At 44.0% G+C, this 25363-nt stretch overlaps 1 protein-coding gene across 3 annotated transcripts in view; it reads left to right on the top strand.

Moving 5' to 3' along the window:
- Positions 1-25363, top strand: part of TFCP2 (transcription factor CP2) — a 96077-nt gene that overhangs the window by 56958 nt on the left and 13756 nt on the right. For 2 of the 3 annotated variants that reach the window (XM_056562655.1, XM_056562656.1), the window contains exons 9-14: positions 1893-2021; positions 6022-6097; positions 7355-7448; positions 10863-10953; positions 20998-21107; positions 21315-21457. In XM_056562655.1, the coding sequence (XP_056418630.1) occupies positions 1893-2021; positions 6022-6097; positions 7355-7448; positions 10863-10953; positions 20998-21107; positions 21315-21457 (643 nt within the window). The remainder of the gene's footprint in view (positions 1-1892; positions 2022-6021; positions 6098-7354; positions 7449-10862; positions 10954-20997; positions 21108-21314; positions 21458-25363) is intronic. The other variant, XM_056562657.1, reaches the window with a different exon arrangement.

The following is a 25363-nucleotide window of genomic DNA, read 5'->3' as shown; positions in this document are numbered from 1 at the left end:
CAGTTTGGACATCACTGCCTTAGACTGGACCAGTTTTCATTCTTGCATATAACCATAACATTTCAGTTTTCCACCTACAGACCCATATGAGGGCTTGTGTTTTGCTCCACCAATTGTGCTTTGTAGTCTCACCACTCCAGACCACAAAATCTAGGGTGAAACAAAAATATGTGGGCCAAAATTGAAGAATATACATTTTGGGGTGATTTTGCTTCTATGCAATGCAGTTTTTTCACTAAAATCGGTGTGTTGTCCTTATTCTGTAGATTAAAAAGATTACAAAGATACCTAATTTATAAAGGTTTTATTTTACTACTTTTAAAAAAAATGAATATATTTAAAATTGTCTTTCTGTGTATGGCGCTGTAGAAGGGCTTTTTTTTTTTTTTTTTAAAATCTTTTTTGCACCGTGCTCTGTAGTTTTTGTCGGTACCATTTTTTTTTTTTAACTGCACTTTTTCATTGCTTTTCATTTTTTTTTTCTGGCATATACAGTGACCAAAAATGACCAGTTCTGGACTTTGGTATTTTACTTTACACAATTCAGCATTTGCCGACGGCAATACCCTATATGTTTGTTTGTTCTTGTTTACATTATTTTATTAGAAAAATGGGGGAAAAATGCGTTTAGGGGAGTGGGTGATTTAACCCGTCCAGGACTCTGGGCATCCGGACGTGCATGTACGCCTTGGTCCCGTTAACGGGGTTAAAACAGTTCTCATGAGCTGAGAACGGTTTAAACCCGGTGGGTCCCGGTTGCTACAGGCAGCTAGAACCTACAGCTTTTGCCAGGCACCACCGATCTGGCGGCTGCCCGGGATTAACCCTTTAGACGCCGCAATCAAAGTTGATTGTGGCGTCTGGAATGCGGGGTTAACGGTGTCGGTAGCCCAGTGGAGCTGATTGGGACATCCGCGGTGACATTGCAGGTCCTCATCAGCTGAATGGACGGCGGGAGGGCCCTTACCTGCCTCCTCGACGTCCGATTGGTGTTCTGCTGCTCCTAGCCTGCTATGCAGGTTAGAGCAGAGCACCAAGAACACTGATCTATGCTATTCTATGGCATAGCATTTATCAGTATATGCAATCAGAAGATTGCATGGTATAGCCCCCTATGGGGGCTAAAAAAAAAGTGAATTAACCCCTTCCCTATTAAAAGTTTGAATCACCCCTCTTTTCCCAATTTTATTTATTTTTTAAATAAAATAATGAATTAAGAAATAAAAATATGTTGTATCGCCGCGTGCGTAAATGTCAGAACTGTTAAAATATAAGGTTAGCTAAACCGCACGGTCGATGGCATACACATAAAAAAAATACCAAAGTCTTTTTGGTGCATGTAATTAGGATTTTTTTTGAGTACATAAATTGGGTATCCTTGTTACCATATGGACCTACAGAATAAAAATCTGGTGTCATTTTTACAGACAATTGCACTGTGTAGAAATGGAAGCCCCAAAAAGTTACAAAAAAATGTTTTCTATTGTTTTTATTTTTTATTCAATTTCACCCCACAAATATATTTTTTTGTGGTAGATTAAGTCATTGTCATTACATAGTACAATTGTTGGCACAAACACAAACCCTTATATGGGTCTGTAGATGCAAAATGTAAAGAGTTGCGTTTTTTTCCTCCTCCCCTTCTAAAAAATCATAAGTACAATAACTAAAATTGGCCTGGTCCTTAAGGTCAAAATGGGCTTTGTCCTTAAGGGGTTAAATGTAGGAAGTGCCTTATTTTACCTTTTTATTAACTTTTATTTTTAAATTTTTTTTACTTTTATATATATATTTTTTTTTATTCACAATTAATTTTTTCTTTAATTGCAAACACTGAACAATGGCCATAGCACAGCATATTGATCAGTGTTATCTGCGCTCCACTTGTACAGGCATCTGAAGCTGCCGGCACAGATGGAGCGCCAATTGGATGGCATGGAGCACGGTAAGGGACCTCCGTCCATCCTTTCAGCTGATCGGGACCCCGTGATTTTGCCTTGGCTCCCTGAGCTAACTGGCAGGTGAGTTTTTACACTTTTAGACGCCACAATCAACTTTGATCAAAGCGTCTAAAGGGTTAATGCCAGACATCAGCCGGAACGCTGATGTCCGGCATTAGCCATTGGTCCCTGCTGGGTGTGGAGCATGCTTAGCTCCTGTGCTCACTCCATTTTCCCCTAGCACGTAGCTGTGTGTGTGTGTAGCTGTGTGTGTGTGTAGCTGTGTGTGTAGCTGTGTGTGTGTGTGTAGCTGTGTGTGTGTGTGTAGCTGTGTGTGTGTGTGTAGCTGTGTGTGTGTGTAGCTGTGTGTGTGTGTAGCTGTGTGTGTGTGTAGCTGTGTGTGTGTGTAGCTGTGTGTGTGTAGCTGTGTGTGTGTAGCTGTGTGTGTGTGTAGCTGTGTGTGTGTAGCTGTGTGTGTGTAGCTGTGTGTGTGTGTAGCTGTGTGTGTGTGTAGCTGTGTGTGTGTGTAGCTGTGTGTGTGTGTAGCTGTGTGTGTAGCTGTGTGTGTGTGTAGCTGTGTGTGTGTGTAGCTGTGTGTGTGTGTAGCTGTGTGTGTGTGTAGCTGTGTGTGTGTGTAGCTGTGTGTGTGTGTAGCTGTGTGTGTGTGTAGCTGTGTGTGTGTGTGTAGCTGTGTGTGTGTGTGTAGCTGTGTGTGTGTGTGTAGCTGTGTGTGTGTGTGTAGCTGTGTGTGTGTGTGTAGCTGTGTGTGTGTGTGGCTGTGTGTGTGTGTGGCTGTGTGTGTGTGTGGCTGTGTGTGTGTGTGGCTGTGTGTGTGTGTGGCTGTGTGTGTGTGTGGCTGTGTGTGTGTGTGGCTGTGTGTGTGTGTGGCTGTGTGTGTGGCTGTGTGTGTGTGTGGCTGTGTGTGTGTGTGGCTGTGTGTGTGTGTGGCTGTGTGTGTGTGTGGCTGTGTGTGTGTGTGGCTGTGTGTGTGTGTGGCTGTGTGTGTGTGTGGCTGTGTGTGTGTGTAGCTGTGTGTAGCTGTGTGTGTAGCTGTGTGTGTGTGTAGCTGTGTGTGTGTGTAGCTGTGTGTGTGTGTAGCTGTGTGTGTGTAGCTGTGTGTGTGTAGCTGTGTGTGTGTAGCTGTGTGTGTGTAGCTGTGTGTGTGTAGCTGTGTGTGTGTAGCTGTGTGTGTGTAGCTGTGTGTGTGTAGCTGTGTGTGTGTAGCTGTGTGTGTGTAGCTGTGTGTGTGTAGCTGTGTGTGTGTAGCTGTGTGTGTGTAGCTGTGTGTGTGTAGCTGTGTGTGTGTAGCTGTGTGTGTGTAGCTGTGTGTGTGTAGCTGTGTGTGTGTGTAGCTGTGTGTGTGTGTAGCTGTGTGTGTGTGTAGCTGTGTGTGTGGCTGTGTGTGTGTAGCTGTGTGTGTGTAGCTGTGTGTGTGTAGCTGTGTGTGTGTAGCTGTGTGTGTGTAGCTGTGTGTGTGTAGCTGTGTGTGTGTAGCTGTGTGTGTGTAGCTGTGTGTGTGTAGCTGTGTGTGTGTGTGTGTGTGTGTAGCTGTGTGTGTGTGTGTGTGTGTGTGTAGCTGTGTGTGTGTAGCTGTGTGTGTGTAGCTGTGTGTGTGTAGCTGTGTGTGTGTGTAGCTGTGTGTGTGTGTAGCTGTGTGTGTGTAGCTGTGTGTGTGTAGCTGTGTGTGTGTAGCTGTGTGTGTAGCTGTGTGTGTGTAGCTGTGTGTGTGTAGCTGTGTGTGTGTAGCTGTGTGTGTGTAGCTGTGTGTGTGTAGCTGTGTGTGTGTAGCTGTGTGTGTGTAGCTGTGTGTGTGTGTAGCTGTGTGTGTGTGTAGCTGTGTGTGTGTGTAGCTGTGTGTGTGTGTAGCTGTGTGTGTGTGTAGCTGTGTGTGTGTGTAGCTGTGTGTGTGTGTAGCTGTGTGTGTGTGTAGCTGTGTGTGTGTGTAGCTGTGTGTGTGTGTAGCTGTGTGTGTGTGTAGCTGTGTGTGTGTGTAGCTGTGTGTGTGTGTAGCTGTGTGTGTGTGTAGCTGTGTGTGTGTGTAGCTGTGTGTGTGTGTAGCTGTGTGTGTGTGTAGCTGTGTGTGTGTGTAGCTGTGTGTGTGTGTAGCTGTGTGTGTGTGTAGCTGTGTGTGTGTGTAGCTGTGTGTGTGTGTAGCTGTGTGTGTGTGTAGCTGTGTGTGTGTGTAGCTGTGTGTGTGTGTGTGTGTGTAGCTGTGTGTGTGTGTAGCTGTGTGTGTGTGTAGCTGTGTGTGTGTGTAGCTGTGTGTGTGTGTAGCTGTGTGTGTGTGTAGCTGTGTGTGTGTGTAGCTGTGTGTGTGTGTAGCTGTGTGTGTGTGTAGCTGTGTGTGTGTGTAGCTGTGTGTGTGTGTAGCTGTGTGTGTGTAGCTGTGTGTGTGTGTGTGTGTGTGTGTGTGTAGCTGTGTGTGTGTGTGTGTGTGTGTGTGTGTAGCTGTGTGTGTGTGTAGCTGTGTGTGTGTGTAGCTGTGTGTGTGTGTAGCTGTGTGTGTGTAGCTGTGTGTGTGTGTAGCTGTGTGTGTGTGTGTAGCTGTGTGTGTGTGTGTGTAGCTGTGTGTGTGTGTAGCTGTGTGTGTGTGTAGCTGTGTGTGTGTGTAGCTGTGTGTGTGTGTAGCTGTGTGTGTGTGTAGCTGTGTGTGTGTGTAGCTGTGTGTGTGTGTAGCTGTGTGTGTGTGTAGCTGTGTGTGTGTGTAGCTGTGTGTGTGTGTAGCTGTGTGTGTGTGTAGCTGTGTGTGTGTAGCTGTGTGTGTGTAGCTGTGTGTGTGTGTAGCTGTGTGTGTGTAGCTGTGTGTGTGTAGCTGTGTGTGTGTAGCTGTGTGTGTGTGTAGCTGTGTGTGTGTGTAGCTGTGTGTGTGTGTAGCTGTGTGTGTGTGTAGCTGTGTGTGTGTGTAGCTGTGTGTGTGTGTGTGTGTAGCTTGTGTGTGTGTGTGTGTGTGTGTGTGTAGGTGTGTGTGTGGCTATATATGTGTATATATATTAGAGAGAGAGAGAGATGGAGCTATATATAGAGGGAATGAATATATATATATATATACATATACATATACATATATACATACATATATACATACACACACACACACACACACACACAATCTGTATTGCTCTATGTGAAGGGGATATAGTCCTTTCCAGTGCTGATATATAAGCCTTTTTGTTAATTAAAAAAAAATGTCCAGCCAATGTCCACTTTATCCAGTGACTGTCTGTCAATCAGTTTAGGTGGATGCAAGCTGGTCCAGGGGGGTGAATAAGAGGATGTGGGCTGGACTTGCCTGGTCTTTTACATTGCTGGGACCACCCTATCTAGCTATGGGCTTTTTATAACACGTTTTGCTGAAAAGTCCACTTTAAAGCCTAGTCCATTTTAGGCAGATTTGTACAGTTGGATGTTCCCTCTATGGCAAATACTAAAAATCCTGCTCTATTGTCTCAAACAGGGAAGCAAATCTATAGTAACCTCATCAGAAACCGAAACGAATGGATCGGTCATCTATTAATTACTCTGCTACATTAGATTCTCTTTCAAAGTGCACCAGTTGCCTGGAAAAGTCCAGGATGACAGTCTGAGGTGTCACAGGACTGGATCTATAATTTCCAAAGCACTTTGACAGTGAAACTAATAGACAGCCTACACATTAGATTAGCTTATGGCCAAGGTGACTGTAGGGTCGCTCATCTCTGGACTCTAATGTATGCGAAGTATGGATTGCTTTTGGTCAGTAGTAGAACCACTGTGGCTGCATGTAGTTGTTCTGTGTGGACCCCGTTTTGCATTCTTTCTGTAATTTTTGTGACACTGGGCCTGCTTTATGTCAAGTATGGTCAATGGGAGAGATTTATCAAACCCTTTGCAGAGGAAAAGGGGCACAGTTGCCCATAGCAACCAATTAGCTTGCTTCTTTCCTTTTCAAAGAGGCCTGTGAAAGAAGCGATCTGATTTGTTGCTATGGGCAACTCGGCAACGTTTCCTCTGCACAGGATTTGATAAATCTCCCCCAATATGTATAAAAAGAGGTTTACTAGTTTCTCTAATCTGTAAGGATAATTTCCTCCTCCTTTTTCAGCAATGGTTCTCCAAATCACCAGCCTGAGCCTCCCGCACCCATCATTGATGTAAGTTCACCAATGACCTCCGTTCAGGTATGTATTTGTCTTGTATTCTGTTAAGTCCTAGGTGGCCACCATTTTGCAATGAATCTATGGTGTGCGGTTCAGTATCTGACCTTTAATGCTGTGCATTTGCTCAAAGATGTCTTGTCTAGTGGCACTACTGTGTAGGTCTTATTTAATGACATTACAATGCTGGCTTGGTGAGGCAGAATCCAGTATAGTCAGGCCATGAGTTGTGCTAGAAGGGTGGTTTCCCAGTTTTGTTCTCAACTATCAGGAGATCCCAAAATGTGTTGTGATGGTTTTGTTGTTTTACTTTTATTTTTTTATTTATGTGGACCAAACAGGCTGCACTAGAATTGTTTTATTTCAGTTGTGTTTTTATTTTATTTAAAGTATATTTTGTCCCCCAAATAAACCATCCCCTCACGAAAAGTGTAGGAAAAGAAATATATCTACTTATATAAGAAATTCTAATACTGTTTTTACCTTTTTATACATTTTATAAGCACCATTTGTAACAGGATTACAATCCTGATATGCCTGTTTGCTTAAAGGGGTATTCTGGAGATTTACATTTTATATTTTAAAGGGCTCAAACTGGAATGCAAAAGAACTAAACCTTTATTTTGTTGCCCTCCTATAAACGCATAGGAAATGCTATTTAGTGTTGACACCTTTTTTGGTACTGATTGACTAAGATGAGGCAGCAGGGATTGGCACAATTGGGGTACTTGTGACGAAGCTGTTTTAAATCTAAAATAATTCTCCATAATATCCCTTTAAGATATATACTATGGCTATACCAAAACCTTCTATAACTGATGGCATTTACCTTTTCAGAGGCCGGTTTAATAATGGTCTTATACTTGCCCAGTGGACAGAGAAACCTTTTAATTGAGCAATATACCAGTCCCTGTGTCCTAGTAATGTTCATGTATAAGAAGAATTGGTGATCTGTCCTCTGCCATGTAGGGCACAGCATGGCACGAAGTGTCCACAGAAGCACAGAGAAACATTCTGTATATTTAAAGACACCTGCATTGTCCTAGGGATGTTGTGACTTTGGTTTGCTCATCTCTGTGTTTATATACTAGTCTGGGTTTTCGGGCACACTGCCTATTACGTTAAGCGAGAACCGTTAAAGGTGTGAACGCATACACAAGAACCTCATGGCAGGTTACAGTCTTCTAGAAGAGGAAATGCCCTTCTCAGTGAGACACAGATTTGTTACCTAATGTACAGAATGGAGTTTTGTGGAGCTCTCTTTATGCATTTCTCTTGTAGAACCTCTTGCCTACATCAACCCCTCAGGAGGCACAACAGTGGCTACATAGAAATAGATTTGCTGCATTCTCGCGGCTATTCACAAATTTCTCAGGTAACTCCCTAGGAGAAGTGTTAATGCAGTGCTGTTTCACATTCCCTCAACCTGCAACCTACTTTCTCTCCCTCCCACGCTCCATAGACTTGTGTATACTTCTCTTCCACATGGGTAAAAAAACTGAGCATGAAAAATATAGCATTATGGGTGGAAGGGCACACATTGAATTGATCCTCAGCCCCTTGATGATCTTAACTGTAAGCAGAAGTGGTTCCTATAGGTTGTAGCAGCCCAAACGCCGACCACATTTCTATGGTACCTAGATATAGTAAAGCAGATGCCATTGGTGCTTATAATACGCTGGTTAATTTTATACACCTCATACAATCTAATCCATCAATTTATTTTCAAGGGATCCCTATATGATGGACATCCTACAACCTGTGATCAAGATGGCACATTTGATCTTTTATTTTTTTATACTAAGCTCTTGGCTAAACTACAGTCTACTGCTTTTAGATGAGCTGTTAGCACCAATATGTCATACGTGTACATAAGAGGTAGGAATGTCCCGATGATGGCATCTGTATCTGTGCCTGACATTTGTGCGAGTACTTGTATTTGTGCAAATGTCCCCGATACCCATCTCGATACCTGCAGACAATAAAATCCCTCTCTTACTCTCACCTTCTCTCCGCTACCACGCTGAGGCCTTGTTTGCTCTATTATCTAGACTACTAACATGGAGGAGGATGCAGAGGCCTCAGCATTGGAGTGAAGGGAAGGTCAGTTTTATTTTTTTCATTTTCTTTTGGAGGGGATTTAATGGGGGCACCTAGAGGAGGGCTTCAACCTAATAGTGGTATTCTCTCCTTGCCTTTTCTGGGGGCTTTTACCTAAAAGAGAAGGGTTCCCTCCCTACCTACTGGGGGCTTCTGACTAAGTCGTGGGTTCCCTACTTGTCTGTCTTTTGGGGGCTTCTATCCAAAAAAGTGGAGAGTTCCCTACCTACCAGGGGCTTCAACCTAATCGGAGAGGTTCCCTTCCTACCTACTGGGGGCTTTCATTTTATTGGGGAATCCTCACCTACTGGTGACTTCTAATTAAAGTTGAGGGGGTTCCCTACTTGTCTGTCTTCTGGGGGTTTCTACCTAAAAGGGTTCCCTACAGAATAGGGGTTTCAACCTAATTGAATGGATTCACTACCTACCTCCTGGGGTCTTCTACCTTTATAGGGGGATTCTCTACTTGCCTATCTTCTGAAGGTTTCTACTTCAACCTTATTGGTAGAAGGATTCCCTACTTGTCTACTGGGGGGCTTCATCCTTAACTGTGGATATTGCCTACCTAACTGCTTGGGGCATATCTTGAATGAGTGTTAGTGCATAGGTACTCTTCCTGTCTTAAAGAAATGATATCGAGACATTGTTGTCTATTTTGCCTGGTTGTATAAGAGGCCCAATGTCTGCAAAGAGCAGGATGTTTACCGGGAAGAGATAAGGGAAGATGTTAAAGCTTACTTAATGGGCCTCGCACTTTTAGATTGGGGTAAACATATTTTTTGATAGCACAGAAAGTTTTATCTGAGCCAGTTACCTCATAAAAGTCAGGTCACTGTATGTATCCAGTAGGTAACTTTTTTTTTTTTCTTAAGCATTTTGTATCTCGTTTCTAGAGCTCAGATTAGAGAACTGCATCCATACTGTCCATTGCCATTTGCTTGCTTCTGCTGCATTGTAACATTATAGGAGAAAATATCCCAGTCGTATTTTTATGGGGGGGGGGGGTTTTGTGCTCAGCGTTTTTCCTTTTGGAAGTATACACAGTCACAGAGCAACAACTTTGAAACACATATTTGCTTAGCAGATCCAACAAATTTCTTTCTACACTTGACTAGACTTTATATTCTCTTGTTTTTTATTTCTGTGTTAAGCCTCACAAACCATAGCACTATTTTATTTTTGTCAGTCTCTTCTTGGGTATAGGCTGGCTAGTAACTACTGTTCTAGAGGGAGAATATTCTGTCTGTACTACATGGAAATGTACTTCTAGAAGACATTTCCTTAACAATCTTGTGGCCACTTATGTAGAAATAAAGTAAAACTAGGCCTAGGAGCAATTGTATCTACTGCACAAAGATCACCCCTACTGTGTCCCTTTGGGTATGATATTGTAGTTCTAAGAATTTAGTTACATACAGATAGTGAAATCTAAATCCCGTTTAGCTTCCGATACATGAACAGAAAGCACATGGACAGTAAATGTCTGAAATCCCTACTCTGCTGGGGCATTCAGACATTCACTGTCCAAGAGCTATCTGTTGCATTCTGCTACATGGCACAACCATTGGTCTACTGGTCCATGGATGCCCACCTCCTAAAATCTTATTTATCAAGGGTGTGGATATTTAGGAGGTTGTGTACATTTTCACATGTATGGAGCACATACTTTATTTTCCCTATTTTCTGTAGTGATCAGAGGAAGCATTTATAGAAAGAATAACAAGCCAATAGGACAGAGAGCTCCACATTGCCAGACCTCCAGTTAAATATGATTTTAGGTGCAAGATCATTCTCCCAGGCTTTGTCACATGACACTTTTTTTTCATCTTTCTTTTATGACCTGTCAGACAACTAATATAAAAGCATTTCTCATGGGGGTCTTTCCTCTGGCTATGTCACTTTCTATAACACCACCTCCTGGGCCCCTAAGGGTATTCCACTGTGCTGTAAAAATAAAAAGTGAAACATACTGTCCGGATCCTATGCCGCTGCTTCTGACATGTCATCCCTGCAGGAAATTCCCACTCTACCAATCACAGAAAATAGTGACCTGCCTCAGCCGGTGATCGGCTCCGTGGGCATCACCTGTGGGGACAAAACATCAGAAGCAATGGAAACCCATCACTGTCAGAATGGTGGGGGATCAGGGCATGTTAGTATGCCTGCCTTTTTTATTTTTTACAGCACCTGGAGGCAATTAGAAATGTTTTCATACTGCTGGCTGGACGGTTTGTTGGATCTTAGGAAATAGCTAGGCACCCAGGTCAATCTTTTTCTTGTGCTCCTATCTATACTCATTACAATTGACAGATCATAACAGTAGAAAAGAAAAAAGGTTTGTCATTGGACAGCATTTTTTATTAAAATATAGGAAATAATAAAGGTATGGGATCTGTTATGTAGAATGTTTCAAATATATAAAAATATCCATAATAAACCTGGCATCCTAAACACATCAGCAGTGTTTCACAATGACACTAGTGGGAGTTGTTTGTATTCATGACCTAAGCGGTATAGTTTCAGGTTGTCTTGGTTTATTTCTGGATTTGTATTTCTTGTTTTGTATAGATATAGGTTTTGTAGATAATGGATCCTATACCTTTACTATTACTAGTAAAGTTGAGGAACTGTATGAGATCTGTAGCTGCTGATGATGCTAAGCCAACATAACATTTACCATTTGTTTCAGGTGCAGATTTATTAAAGCTAACTAGGGATGATGTAATTCAGATCTGTGGACCTGCTGATGGGATTCGGCTCTTCAATGCACTGAAAGGGAGGTGAGCTAATGTCCTTGGGTTTAGGAGTGGTATTACTACTGTAGACTTGGCCTAAAGCCTTATATATTGCATGTCTGTTTTTTAGCTCTATGCGGTGTGGTGCTCTATGCATCCCCTATAATACTTGCATCTAGCATTTTATAGATATACATAGGGAAAGTGACATCTGGTGCACACAGCAGTAGCTGTAGGGTGCGGACAGTCACAATGCTGGTTACAAGCAACAGGTCTGGAAGGGCATTATAGCAGGGAAATAAAGCCACCAGGTAAGAGGAGTATCCGTGCTGCTTTTAGCTATAACCGGTTGTTGATGCTCTGGAATTAAATTGCACTGCTGCTTTTAGCCCTGATGAGGATGTGGAACTCCTCTGTCCCTTCATTGTAATGTGAATAAGAACTTCAAAAAGCCAGCTTGCGGCACAATCCACAGTCAGTTTGTATATATAAGAAACTTCTTTATTTGCCACTTAAAACGCGTTTTGTGGCAGCAGTGCCTCTTTGTCAGGTAAACAGGCTTGTATGTTAGTATCACAAAACTATGCACATTTATGTCTAATAAAAAAAGGTGCCAGAATTAAAAAAGGAATGCCCATACTACAATGTAATGCAATACTAAAATGTATAATAAAAAGAGGAGTTGGGGGGGGGGGGGGGGCTCACACTAATATTTAGAATGAAGTGTATGCCGAGGTTTCTGCGTTACACATAACTTTTAAAGTGAATACAGTAAAAGAAAAAGGGTTGCAGACCTTAAGGTATATACCGTATTTATCGGGGTATACCACGCACCAGCCTATAACACGCACTCTCATTTTACCAAGGATATTTGGGTAAAAAAAGTTTTTTACCCAAATATCCATGGTAAAATGAGGGTGCGTTTGTGCGCGTGTATACCCCGATATACCCCCAGGAAAGGCAGAGAGGCCGTCGCTGCCCGCTTCTCTCCCCCTGCCTTTCCTGGGGTCTAGAGCGCTGCTGTCGGCCCTTTTCACCCCCTGGTTATCGGCGCCGCTGCCCGTTCTGTCCCCCTGACTATCGGTGCCGGCGCCGACAGCCAGGGGAAGAGAAGGGGCAGCGGCACCCATTGCCGGCGCCGCTGCCCCGTTGCCTCCCCCCATCCCCGGTGCCATAATTACCTGAGTCGGGTCCGCGCTGCTGCAGGCCTCCGTCGTGCGTCCCCAGCGTCGTTGCTATGCACGGCGCGGCGCTCTGACGTCATGCGCCGCGCCGTTCAGCGCATAGCAACGACGCCGGGGACGCACGCCGGAGGCCTGGAGCAGCGCGGACCCGACTCAGGTAATTATGCCACCGGGGATGGGGGGAGGCAGCGGCGCCGGCAATGGGTGCCGCTGCCCCTTCTCTCCCCCTGGCGCCGATAACCAGGGGGTGAAAAGGGCCGACAGCAGCGCTCTAGACCCCAGGAAAGGCAGGGGGAGAGAAGCGGGCAGCGACTGCCTCTCTCCCCTGCTTTTCCTGGGGTTGTATCGGCGTATAACACGCACACAGACTTTAGGCTAAAAATTTTAGCCTAAAAAGTGCGTGTTATACGCCGATAAATACGGTACTTAGTATATGTGGAATGGATCACTGAGTTTTTAATAAAGGTATATAGTGGTTAAAAAGGGATATATGTGTAATAGAATAGAATGTGCAGACTAGTTGTATAGATAACCAAAAAATGTTTGATTAATTAGTTAACATAAATGGTCTCAGCATGGCCCTTGCTAGAGACCAGTATTAAAAAACAAAATAGTATTAAAACAATGATGTAAGATGAAATAAAATAAGTTTTTAGCAGCCACCTCTGTATAACTTGGATTAAATTTGTCAAATCCAGCCGTTTCTGTTATCCGATTTGTATTATTGGCAGTCTTAGAATAACAGTAGCAATAGGTGTTGTAATCCAGGAAATATTGTAAGTATGGATCCAGAGACACTGTAGCAAGTAATGATTGTTGGTGCTACTGCACCACTCACTGCTCCGTTTGGGTCAGGATGGTAGCCCCTGGTGTGCTGGGCTCCTCGTCGCAGGCTGGCTTGGCTGAGCAGCCGGCACAATAGATGTGTCTGCGTGGTGTGTCCCGAACCTCTTCCGGTGGGGCACAGATGATTGCTCGGTCTTACAGATGGAATCACGGCAAACAGGCAGGTTGGTGAGTGGATGCAGGTGATGCTTGTATGTGCAGCAGCGTGCGCACGTCCTGAACAGTGGTCCCGGCAATGGGGTAGTGGGTAATAGTTCCAGAGGTGGTCTGTGTGAAGTTGATACAGGGCTAGACGCGTTTTGGGGAGACCCCTTTTTCAATAGCTATGGGAGCCCAGCACACCAGGGGCTACCATCCCGACCCAAACGGAGCGGTGAGTGGTGCAGTAGCACAAACAATAATTACTTGCTACAGTATCTCTGGATCCATACTTAGAATATTTCCTGGATTTCAACACCTATTGCTGCTGTTATTCTAATTGACTGCCGATAATTGCTACTGTTATTCGAAGACTGCCGATAATACAAATCAGATAACAGAAACTGCTGTATTTGACCAAATATAATCCAAGTTATACAGAGGTGGCTGCTAAAAACTATTATTTTATTTTACATCATTGTTTTAATATTTTGTTTTTTAATACTGGTCTCTAGCAAGGGCCCTGCTGAGACCATTTATGTTAACCAAAAAATGTTTATTGATTAGTTATCTATACAACTGGTCTGCACATTCTATTCCATTACACATCTATCCTACTTTTATTAAAAACCCAGTGATCCATTCCACATATAGTAAGTATATACCTTGAGGTCTGCAACCCTTATTCTTTTACAATACTAAAATGTCCAATCACAATTCTCCTAGATTTTAGTTAGAGTATACAAACTGTTTAAAGATTGAAATATACAGTAAGTGTTCATAAACAAAATCTAGAACATTTCATAAGATCTTGCTGTGTGTAGTTCAATTTGTTAGTTTGTCCAGGGGCTCCATATGCTGTCAGCGCTTGTTCCGATGCTGACCGGTATATGCGGGGGGAATGCGAGTAGTGCGCTACCTGCGAAAGTTACTAGTGATTACTTTTCAGAGGACCGAGGAATGGGCTGCGGTCTGAGATATAGCGCGCATGCGCTGGTAGTGAAAGATACTAATGATTGAATGAAAGCCAGGGAGAGAGCAAGTGGCCACCGCCGGCATATGTTCTTTCATACAGGACATTGGTTACTCGTTTGGAAATGATGCTCCTCGCAACCCCCATTGGTATACTACTGCGAGGAGGTTGGAATACACAGATTCCTAAAAAAAAAAAAGGGGTGGGGGGGATGGATAGCGATAGAAATTTGTTAGGACTGTCACTGTAAAGCGGGGTTGCTTTACACAGGAACGTGGGACAATTACCACTGAATGGGGTGCTGGTTTGGAAGCCATACTTTGTTTCTGATGATAGGCTTGTTACTTTGTTAATCTCTGGACTGAGATTGTGGAACATGGGATTAGTCGACTAGGTCCATTCCTTCATTGAGGCCTATTGGGATCATTGTGTTCAACTTGTATGTCCAAAAGGATTCTCTATGATGATCCCAATAGGCTTCAGTGAAGGAATGGACCTAGTCCGCTAATGCCATATTTATGCAAAAAAAAAAGGTTCCCCCTATTTTTATTCTCACAAATACCAACCAAGCAGCAACAGCCTGACATTACCTGGGTGGGCGAGAACCATTGTTACTGGCCATCCCAGGCTGAATAACGCCAGCCTGTTACCGCCTAGGCGCATCATTTTTGACACTTTGGGCCTGTTGGTACTGGCTCTTCCCAGCACCCCTGTGGCAGTGGGTACCAGGGGTTGGCACTAGCTGTTTTGGAGGCTAACACGAAGCCCGGCTTAGTAATGGACTCCCTCTACAGACCCGCTTCCACTACTAAGCCTGTAAAGTAAATAAAAATAATTTTAAAAAAAAGTTACAAAAACAACTTATTAAAAAAAAAAACTTCCACCAAAAGCCCTCATTAACCATTATATTAACATTAAACCAAAAAAAACTGGTCACCGTAGTCCTCCGAAGTAATCCACAGGATACACTGATCTGAAATGAGAAGTAAAAAAATAAAATATAATGAGTTAGTACATTTAGGGGGAAAAAAGTGGTACAAACAAACACATACACATACATATATCACATTTTTTTCAAAGCCACAAATTTGTGTTCTGAAGTCATTTATTGGTTTTTGCTTGTGCTAAAAAAAAATGGTATTCAAAAGTGATTTATTGGTTTTTGCTTATATAAGCCAAATTTAGCCAGCCTCCTGTGATAGTATGATAAATGTCATACATAAGCAAAACTAAAGCAAATAAAAATGCCTACAGAACTTGCTTACCAAAGCAGCGATGATAAATGTCCCCCTTACTGTATATTTTAATCTTAATTTTAAACAGTTTGTATATTCTAACTAAAGTCCGAAGAATTGTGATTGGACATTTAAGTATTGGGTGTTCCCTTTTTATTGGGTGTTCCTTTTTTAATTCTGGCGCCTTTTATTTATTTTTTTTTTATTTTATTTTTTTTACATAAATGTTCATAGTTTTGTGATACTGACATATATGCCTGTTAAACAGGGGGATTGTGCAGCTCGACTCAGTAGAAAATTAGATAACCGAGGTTAACTGTATAGCACCTAATACCCAAGGTGCTTGGCTAAAAACATGAAGTGTGAAAAATAAGGTAACAGTCCTCAAGTGATCTAGTGAGAGGGGGGAGGGGGCGAATAGGAGGAGGGAGAGGGGAAATGGGAAGAGGTAGGACTCAGATAATAGAGGTGAACAAAAAAGAGAGATTAGACCATAGAGTGAAAAATACGAATTTTATGCAGAAATTAGATAAAATACAAAAAGGGTAGATGTGAGCTGGAGGAGGGGGGGTTATTTTAAAAATAAGATATATTTTTTATTATATAAAATTCTATATAAATAAATAAAATGTGCAAAAAATATGCAAAAAAAAAGTCAATTCTGAATCCCCAGATGGTGCATATAATGTCTTATAGATCAAAGTTCATGGATATGCATAGACGTTCAGGTGCAAAAACTGTCAACACAGATATACGGTGTAATATGCGGCTGCACTGGTCCTGTAAAAAAAAAAACCATTGCAATACGTTACATGTACGATTAAGTGCAGATAGTATGTATCCTGTAAAAGAGAGGCACAGCAATATGGTGTGTCGATATGTACAGTCCTGTAGGTAAAAACATATTTTGCTGGTTCCTGTTATGTCCATAGGGTCCTGTGAAGAAATAGCGGTGTGACTATGTCCCTCTCACCCTGTCCAGCTGGGCAACAGCCTGGTGTGATGTCTTCTTTCCCCGCACTGCTGCCGGTGCACTGCCGTGGAATGAGATTTGCCATAGAATGAGATGGTCCGCCTCCATCACATCCTATTGGCTCTCTGTTGTCACGTGACATATTTAAACTTCACGCATCGATGCGCACAGCAGTGTCAGTTTGGCTATCACAGGGAGAGGATCTCCTCACCCTGTGATAGCTGAAGCTGTACGGAGCTCTCATGGCCTCTGTGGCCCGACAGAAGTTCACACATGTACGCAGCTCATACGGCTGCCTCATTTACTGTTGATCCACAGCGCTATCGGGATCCCGATGCCCGATGGCGCTGTCATCAGTGTGCGTCCCCGCGAGCGCCCCACGCCCGCAGCTGTACTCCCCGTCCCCCGCAGCTCTACTCCCCGTCCCGTTAACGCTCAGGGAGCGGGGAACAGAAAGTAAAGCATCGGGCGCAGGTAAAGTTATTCGCGTAGTGCTGCGCATGCGCAGTACTACTTTACCTGCACCCGATGCTCTACTTTCTGTTCCCCGTTCCCTGAGCGTTAACGGGACGGGGAGTAGAGCTGCGGGGGACGGGGAGTACAGCTGCGGGCGTGGGGCGCTCGCGGGGACGCACACTGATGACAGCACCATCGGGCGTAGGAATCCCCATATCGCTGTGGATCGCTCCCTGAGCGTTCACAGGGGACGGGGAGTAGAGATGCGGGGGACGGGGAGTAGAAATGCGGGGGACGGGGAGTAGAGCGAGTACAGCTGCGGGGGACGGGGAGTAGAGATGCGGGGGACGGGGAGTAGAGCGAGTACAGCTGCGGGGGACGGGGAGTACAGCTGCGGGCGTGGGGCGCTCGCGGGGACGCACACTGATGACAGCGCCATCGGGCATAGGAATCCCGATAGCGCTGTGGATCAACAGTACATGGAATAATAGAGTAAGTGTATATGAGGCAGCCGTATGAGCTGCGTACATGTGTGAACTTCTGTCGGGCCACAGAGCCCATGAGACCTCCGTGCAGCTTCAGCTATCACAGGGTGAGGAGATCCTCTCCCTGTGATAGCCAAACTGAGACTACTGTGCGCATCGATGCGTGAAGTTTAAATATGTCACGTGACATCAGAGAGCCAATAGGATGTGATGGAGGCGGACCATCTCATTCTATGGCAAATCTCATTCCACGGCAATGCACCGGCACTTCCAGCTGTGAGGGGCGGCTGCTTGTCAGGCAGACCGTATCACCCAGCGAGCGCACAGGAGCAGGAGTGGGTTTAGCGTCCTCGTTGGTCCGGTTCCAATCCTGTGAGGCAGAGTGGTGCTGAACACGCTCAGGAGAAGAAAAAAAGCGCTAAGTTTGAATGCTGGCCAGTGATGTCAGTCTGTGTTGGTAGAAAGTCCTTAAAACACTAGGGCAAGACGCGTTTCAGGAGACTACTCCTTTCTTCAGCTACTGAAGAAAGGCGTAATCTCCTGAAACGCGTCTAGCCCTAGTGTTTTACCTGAATCCCCAGGATTATACCATAGATCACCAACTTCCCTTTAGAGCCGGATACGGACTATCTACCAGCACAGACTGACATCACTGGCCAGCATTCAAACTTAGCGCTTTTTTCCTTCTACTGAGCGTGCTCAGCACCACTCTGCCTAACAGGATTGGAGCCGGACCAACGAGGATGCCGAACCCACTCACCACTGCGAACACGCTCCTGTCCGCTCGCTGGGCGATACGGTCTGCCTGACAAGCAACCGCACCGCACAGCTGGAAGTGCCGGCAGCAGTGAGGGGAAAGAAGACGTCGCACCAGGCTGTTGCCCAGCTGGACAGGGTGAGAGGGACATAGTCCCACCGATATTTCTTCACAGGACCCTATGGACATAACTGCATAACAGGAACCAGCAAAATATATTTTTACCTACAGGACTGTACATATCGATACACCATATTGCTGTGCCTTTCTTTAACAGGATACATAACTTCTGCACTTATTTATTGTACATGTAACGTATTGGAACGGTATTTTTTACAGGACAAGTGCAGTCGCATATTACTGTGCCTCATATTACACCGTATATCTGTTTGAGTTTTTGAACCTGAACGTCTATGCATATCCATGAACTTTGATCTATAGGACATCATATGCACCATCTGGGGATTCAGAATTGACGTTTAATTTTTATTTTTGCAAATTTTTTGCACATTTTTTTTTTATTTATATTGAATTTATCCTATTTATTATATCTTATTTTTCATTTTTGGAGGGGAATCGCAAGGGCTCTGCATTACCCCCCTTCAGCTCACATCTACCCTTTTTTGTATTTTATCTAATTTCTTCATTAAATTCATATATTTTTCACTCTATGGTCTAATCCTTTTTTTTTTTTTTTTTTTTTTTTGTTCACCTCTATTATCTGATTCCTACCTCATCCTATTTCCCCTCCCCTCTCCCTCCTCCTCTTTGCTGTTTTTTTGTAATTTTTATTTTTTTATTTTTAAACCTGTTGTGTTTTTTTTTTTGTTTACTTACTGGACAGGCTTAGTAGTGGAAGCTTTCTTACAGACAGAGTCCATTACTAAGCCGGGCTTAGCGTTAGCCACAAAAACAGCCGGTACCAACAGGCCCGGAGTGTCAATAATGGCGCTCCTGGGCCTAGGCGGTAACAGGCTCACGTTATTTAGGCTGGGGAGGGCCAGTAACAATGGTCCTCGCCCCTCCTGGTAACATCAGGCTGTTACTGTTTGATTGGTATTTGGCTGAGAATAAAAATAGGGGGGACCCTATGTGTTTTTTGTATTTATTTAAAAAAAACGCATAGGGTCCCCCCTATTTTTTTTCTCAGCCAAATAGCAACCAAACAGTAACAGCCTGACGTTACCAGGGTGGGCGAGGACCATTGTTACTGGCCCTCCCCAGCCTAAATAACGCCAGCCTGTTACCGCCTAGGCCCAGGAGCGCCATTTTTGACGCTCCGGGCCTGTTGGTACCGGCTCTTCCCGGCACCCCTGTGGCGTTGGGTACCGGGGTAATTGGGGGTTAGCGCTAGCTGTTTTTGTTGCTAACGCTAAGCCCAGCTTAGTAATGGACTCCGTCTATAAGACAGCTTCCACTACTAAGCCTGTCAAGTAAAGTAAAAAAAAACACAACAGGTTTAAAAAAAATTTTATTACGAAAAACACTCCCCCCACAAGCCCTCATTAACCATTTTATCAAAATCAAACGAAGAAAAACGCTGGTCATCGAAGTAGTCCACCGAATCCGAAGGAGTCCACAGGATACACGGATCTGAAATGAGAAGAAAAAAAACAAAACCCCAAAATGGGTTAGTACATTTATTATGACCTGCTCGCACATCTCCCGCCCCGCACGACTACAACTCCCAGCATACCCTTACAGTAAGGACATGCAGGGAGTTGTATTCCTGCAGCTGGGGGCAGGGGACAAGCTTGTCATTCGCCTGCACTGCACAACTACAACTCCGAGCATGTCCTTACAGTAAGGGCATGTTGGGAGTTGTAGTCCTGCAAAGGGAGCCCGAGCACGCTCACACAGTCACACACACACACACACAGTCACACACACAGACAGTCACATACACACACAGCCATCCAGCGCAGCGTTCCTTCTCTCCGGGCGCCCTGCGAGTGACGTCACTGACGGAGTGACGTCAGGCTGGCGCAACCGAAGACGTGGGAGTGGAGGCCGGGCACAGTGCAGGTGAAGGTAGGGGGGCTGGGGGGGGGGGGGGGGGAGTAGAGGGGTACTGGTGGGGGCGGAGGCCGGGCACAGTGCAGGTGGGGGGTGTATGCTGACGGACCCCCCCCCCCCCCCCCTTAGACTCCTATATCCCTTAATCATGTCACTGTTCTGGTCGGGTCCTGTGATTGCCTGCTGGTCCTGGCCAATCACAGGACCCAGTGGGAAATGTGAAATGACAGCAGGGGATTTAGGAGTCTGTGGCGCCGGTATATGTTACAAGGAGCCCGGGCTGACATTACAGTGCAGCCGCCCGGGCTCCTCATACTGCCTCCCCGCTTCCCTCACTTAATAATGATGGGGACACTGATATACATCCCCCCTTGTCTCCCGCCCGTGCCGCTCAGCTCCCGCTGCTACAAGACTACAACTCTCAGCGTGTCCTCACTGTAAGGGCATGCTGGGACTTGTAGTCTTGTAACAGTTGACAGATGGGAGTTGTGTGGTGCTGGCAGGTGAGAGGGGGGGATGTAAATCACTGCAGTGTCCCTGTAGCGAAGTGATGGTAGCGGGGAGAAAGTATGTCGGAGCCCGGGCGGCAGTAGCTTTTCCTGCTGAATGTTGGAGCTGGAGTAAATTTAGTCAATTAAGGCAGTTGCGACTTTTTATTGCACAGCTGCGACTGTCGCAGTTAATAAATACCTGACTAAAGCAAATCCATTTTGAAAAATTAACTACGTAAGCAAGTTTGAATTTTCTTGTTCTTCACGCAAATTGTCGCACGAAAACACACGTAGTCACAGTTGCGACAATTTTGCAACAATTGTAGTAAAGAAAACCTGACTAAACCCCTTGATAAATGTCCCCCAATATCATCCCATGAGGAGCTCTGCCTTTTTTTATCCATAGTTTATTCTTCATTGTAATGATTGACAGATGGCAGATGCCAAAAATGGCTGATCTCATGAACCACTAATCTGCTGAAAAAGATTAGAAATTGATTGTCACAACTTATAAATCATCTGTTCGGTTTACTAGGGTGGTACGGCCAAGGCTCACAATTTACGTCTGCCAAGAATCCCAGCAGCTAAGGGAGCATCAGCAGCAAAAACATGAAAATGGGGAGCAAGGAAACGGTGCTTTTTATGGTAACAATTAAATGATTATATATTGTGCTAAGATGAACCTTTACAATGTTTGCTACTGTTCTGACTTGCTATAATGCAATTGTTAATACTATCTAACATTATACAACATTTTATTAGAAGTGATTGGCTGTATGTGTAGTAGTTTCTCTTGGTTATATAGGATGTCGGCTATGTTCTCAACAAAATGTTGAATACTCTTGTCGACAGTGTATCATGCCATTTACCTGGAAGAGCTGACGTCGCTTGAATTAACAGAAAAGCTTGCCCAACTTTTCAACATTTCTCCTCATCAAATTAACCAGATCTACAAACAGGGGCCCACAGGCATCCACGTTCTTATAAGTGATGAGGTAAGTCATTCACACACAGCAGATATATATATATATATATATATATATATATATATATATATATATATATATATATATATATATATATATATATATATATATATATATATATATATATATATATATATATATATATATATATATATATATATAAGCTTTGACTGGTTGCAATGGGCGACAAAGAATCTTGTAAGATAGCATGATAAATAACCTCCCAAGTATATATATATATATATATATATATATATACACTTGGGAGGTTATTTATCATGCTATCTTACAAGATTCTTTGTCGCCAATTGCAACCAGTCAAAGCTTAGCTTTCTTTTTATCAGAGCAATTTTAGAAATGAAAGCAGAGCTCTAGTTGCTATGGGTGACAGAGTAAATCTTACTATAAGAAAGCATGATAAATCTCCCCCTTTGTTCATAAGCCTTTAGTTAAAGGGGTACTCCTCTGTTAGACATCTTATCCCCTATCCAAAGGGTCCCCAGCAGCGTGCCCCCCGTGATCCCCGACCCCCCCCTGCAGCAGCCCAGAGCTAAGGTTTCTCCGAGGCTGATGACTGGCGTTGCAGCGGATGGGGCATCATGACGTCATGTCCGCCCCCTCAATGCAAGTCTATAGAAGGGGCGTCACGCCCCCTTTCATAGACTTGTATTGAGGGGGCGGGGCATGTTGTCACAAGAGGGCGGGTCGTGACATCACGATTCCCCATCCCCTGCACCACCAGTCATCAGACTCGGAGAAAACTTAGCTCTGGGCTGCTGAGGTACCGGGCTGCTGCAGGGGGGGATCGTTTTGGTCACCCCACCTTTAAGCCTCTGCTGTAGATCCTGGGATGAATCCTCAACCGGTAAAAATCTACAGGTAGGACATGTGGATTTTGCATCAGATTTCAACTTTTCTGCAGGAGAAAAAATCTGGTTAAAAAAAATACGTGGGCCGACCCACATGTGGGTGAGATTTGTAACATTTGCAGCTTCTCCTTCCAGTGTGATTTTTTTAGTTGCTGATAACAATCTTCCCTCAGCTTTTTCTTTTAAAGCATCTTTATCATTTAGAACAGCTTTTGACATGCTACCCAGACATGTCAAAAGTTTAGATTGCATCGGGTCACATTTCTCAGACCCACTCCAATCGTGAGTTACAACACGGTGAAGTTCTCTACTGCCTCGCCAGCAGGCACATATGGCCTCTTCACTCCATAAACTTTTATACAGTATAAGGGCTGTGTGACACCTGGGAAGTAAGGTGCTTGCTGTTGGGCATTTCACCCGGCTGTAACTTGCAATCTAAACTCATAACATGTCTAGGAAACATGTCAAAAGTTGTTCATAATTACACTTTTTAGGGTATGTTCACACTGGCAGCCAACGGAGGCGGTAGGACCGCGCGGCACTGCGCCGTCACCATTGACAGCTATGCAGTACTCGCGGACTTCCGCGCAAAGAATGAATGTCCGCCGCGGAAATTCCGCAGTGTGAACGGGTTTCGCGGAGACCCATTCACACTAATGTTAAGTTCACACCCCGGAATTCCGTAGTGTGAACATACCCTAACACCTAAATGTTTCAGTGGAGAGCACCTGGTATTTATTGAACTAAAATAAACTGTGCCTGGTGTAGACCTCTAATAATCAGTTTTGTGTTTTTTCACTTAAAAAAAGCTTGTCTTTGGAACCCTTTTGCAGTAAAGACAAGGGTGTTAAGGAGGCACCCATGCACATAAGATAGTTTGCAGTTCGCTCTGGATTTGGTGTGTTTGTGAGACTTCTTCTCAAATATGTACAGAGCCTTTAGCTGGATCTTTATAATAAATCACTAAAAACAAACTGGACATGAATTTATCATCAACAGGACATGCATTAAACAGGTTACAAAATCAGGGAAATTACAGCTTACCTCCCGCAAGCTCCCGTGCACAGATCCACACTCAGACTTGGGGGGTTAGACTGGTTTTCCCCATCTAAAATTGTTGCACAGAAAGTTGCAGTTTAAATACCTGCGACTTTTTCGTGAGGATTTTTAGTTCATGATGTATACTAAGCTATTTTAGATGGAAAAATGCATTGGTGCTGAATTTATCAATTGCGACTTTTCGGTGAAAATTTGCATTGGGCGAAAATACGCTGAAATATCAGACCATGCTGGAGCAGGTTTAAATACATTCTAAACCATAGATCCCAAAGTCCGTGCGCAAAATTTAAGAGCCGTGCGACTTTTGAGAAATTAGGTGCCCAATAGACCAGCCTAACGCTCTGAAGTATGGTCTATATTGATGTGGGAAATAGACAGCTTTGATGAATCCCCCGCCCCCCCCCCCCCCCCCCCTTTGGTGTCCGATTAGTAAAATTAAAGAAAAAAGATGATCCAGCACTTGACACTTTATGCGGCTTTATTTACATCCTGAAGAGTTAGAGTACCTCTCATGATCTTGGGCAGCAATAGCTTTGGAACAGTTCTACCACTTGCCTCTACTGCGTCTCGGACAAGACTGGACCCCAACCTCAAGACAAACTAAAATTTCCAGCGCAGTCTCGATGCAATATGTGTATTTTTATTCAGCAATTAGCAAACTTGATGAACAGGTGATGCGTTTCGGCCATGGTGTGTGGCCTTAGTCATACATCAAGCAAACATTTGTGAATCCTTCTTATAGAAGAAGGGGCAGAATCCCTCCACCTCGGAATTAACACCCCCCAGGAGTTAACCCGTTCCTCTCCGCTATATTAAGAGATTTAAAAAAGCATGAACCATATGAACATGCGCACACACACACACACACACACACACACACACACACACATATATATATGCACATTTTTACTCTTTTACATAATGTCGGTATATCAAAATGTCACTAAAGGGGTACTCCGCTGCTCAGCATTTGGAACAAACTGTTCCGAACGCTGGAGCCAGTGCCGGGAGCTCATAACTTCATAGCCCTGCCCCCTAAATGCAAGTCTATGGATGGGGGGCATGACGGCTTTCACGCCCCCTCCCATAGACTTACATTGAGGGGGCGGGGTGTGATGTCATGAGGGGGCGGGGTTATGACGTCACGAGCTCCTGGCTCCAGCATTTGGAACAGTTTGTTCCAAACGCTGGGCAGCGGAGTACCCTTTTAATGCTCTAGCCTCACAAGCAATATATAAAATTATTTCTACTTGTATATCATCTTAACATATACTATTTAGAGGACTGTATACAATGATGTATTTGAGACTGACTGTATGAGGGGCTAATATAATCATATTATCTAAATACAATCTCTATTATACAGTGATATTTGATATGCTGCTCGTGCTACTATCGGGTTTGTAGTTTTATTATCCAATACACTTCCCTATCCAACAATTTTTGCTTCGAACTTCCTCCTCTTATGGGTACTATCATTTTTTCAATCCCTTGAAGGCTGAGTAGAAAAGTCACCCCCCATGTACTTCCACACAATGTTTTGTGGCCATAGATATGTGTCTTGAATAGAAATGGGGAATGTCTGATGGGTGCTTTCTAATCCTCACCTTCAAGGGATTTGTAGTGCATCCTACATACTGTAACTGGTACGATTCACATGTTAGAAGATACATTGTAACACAGCCAATAGAGATGAGCGAACTTACAGTAAATTCGATTCGTCATGAACTTCTCGGCTCGGCAGTTGATGACTTATTCTGCATAAATTAGTTCAGCTTTCAGGTGCTCCGGTGGGCTGGAAAAGGTGAATACAGTCCTAGGAAAGAGTCTCCTAGGACTGTATCCACCTTTTCCAGCCCACCGGAGCACCGGAAAGCTGAACTAATTTAGGTAGGATAAGTTATCAACTGCCGAGCCGAGATGTTCGTGACGAATCGAATTTACTGTAAGTTCGCTAATCTCTAACAGCAAATGTAATTCATTATTT

Source organism: Hyla sarda, chromosome 2 (genome assembly GCF_029499605.1).
Source record: "Hyla sarda isolate aHylSar1 chromosome 2, aHylSar1.hap1, whole genome shotgun sequence".
NCBI lineage: Eukaryota > Metazoa > Chordata > Amphibia > Anura > Hylidae > Hyla > Hyla sarda.
This window is presented reverse-complemented; position numbering and strand designations above follow the sequence as displayed.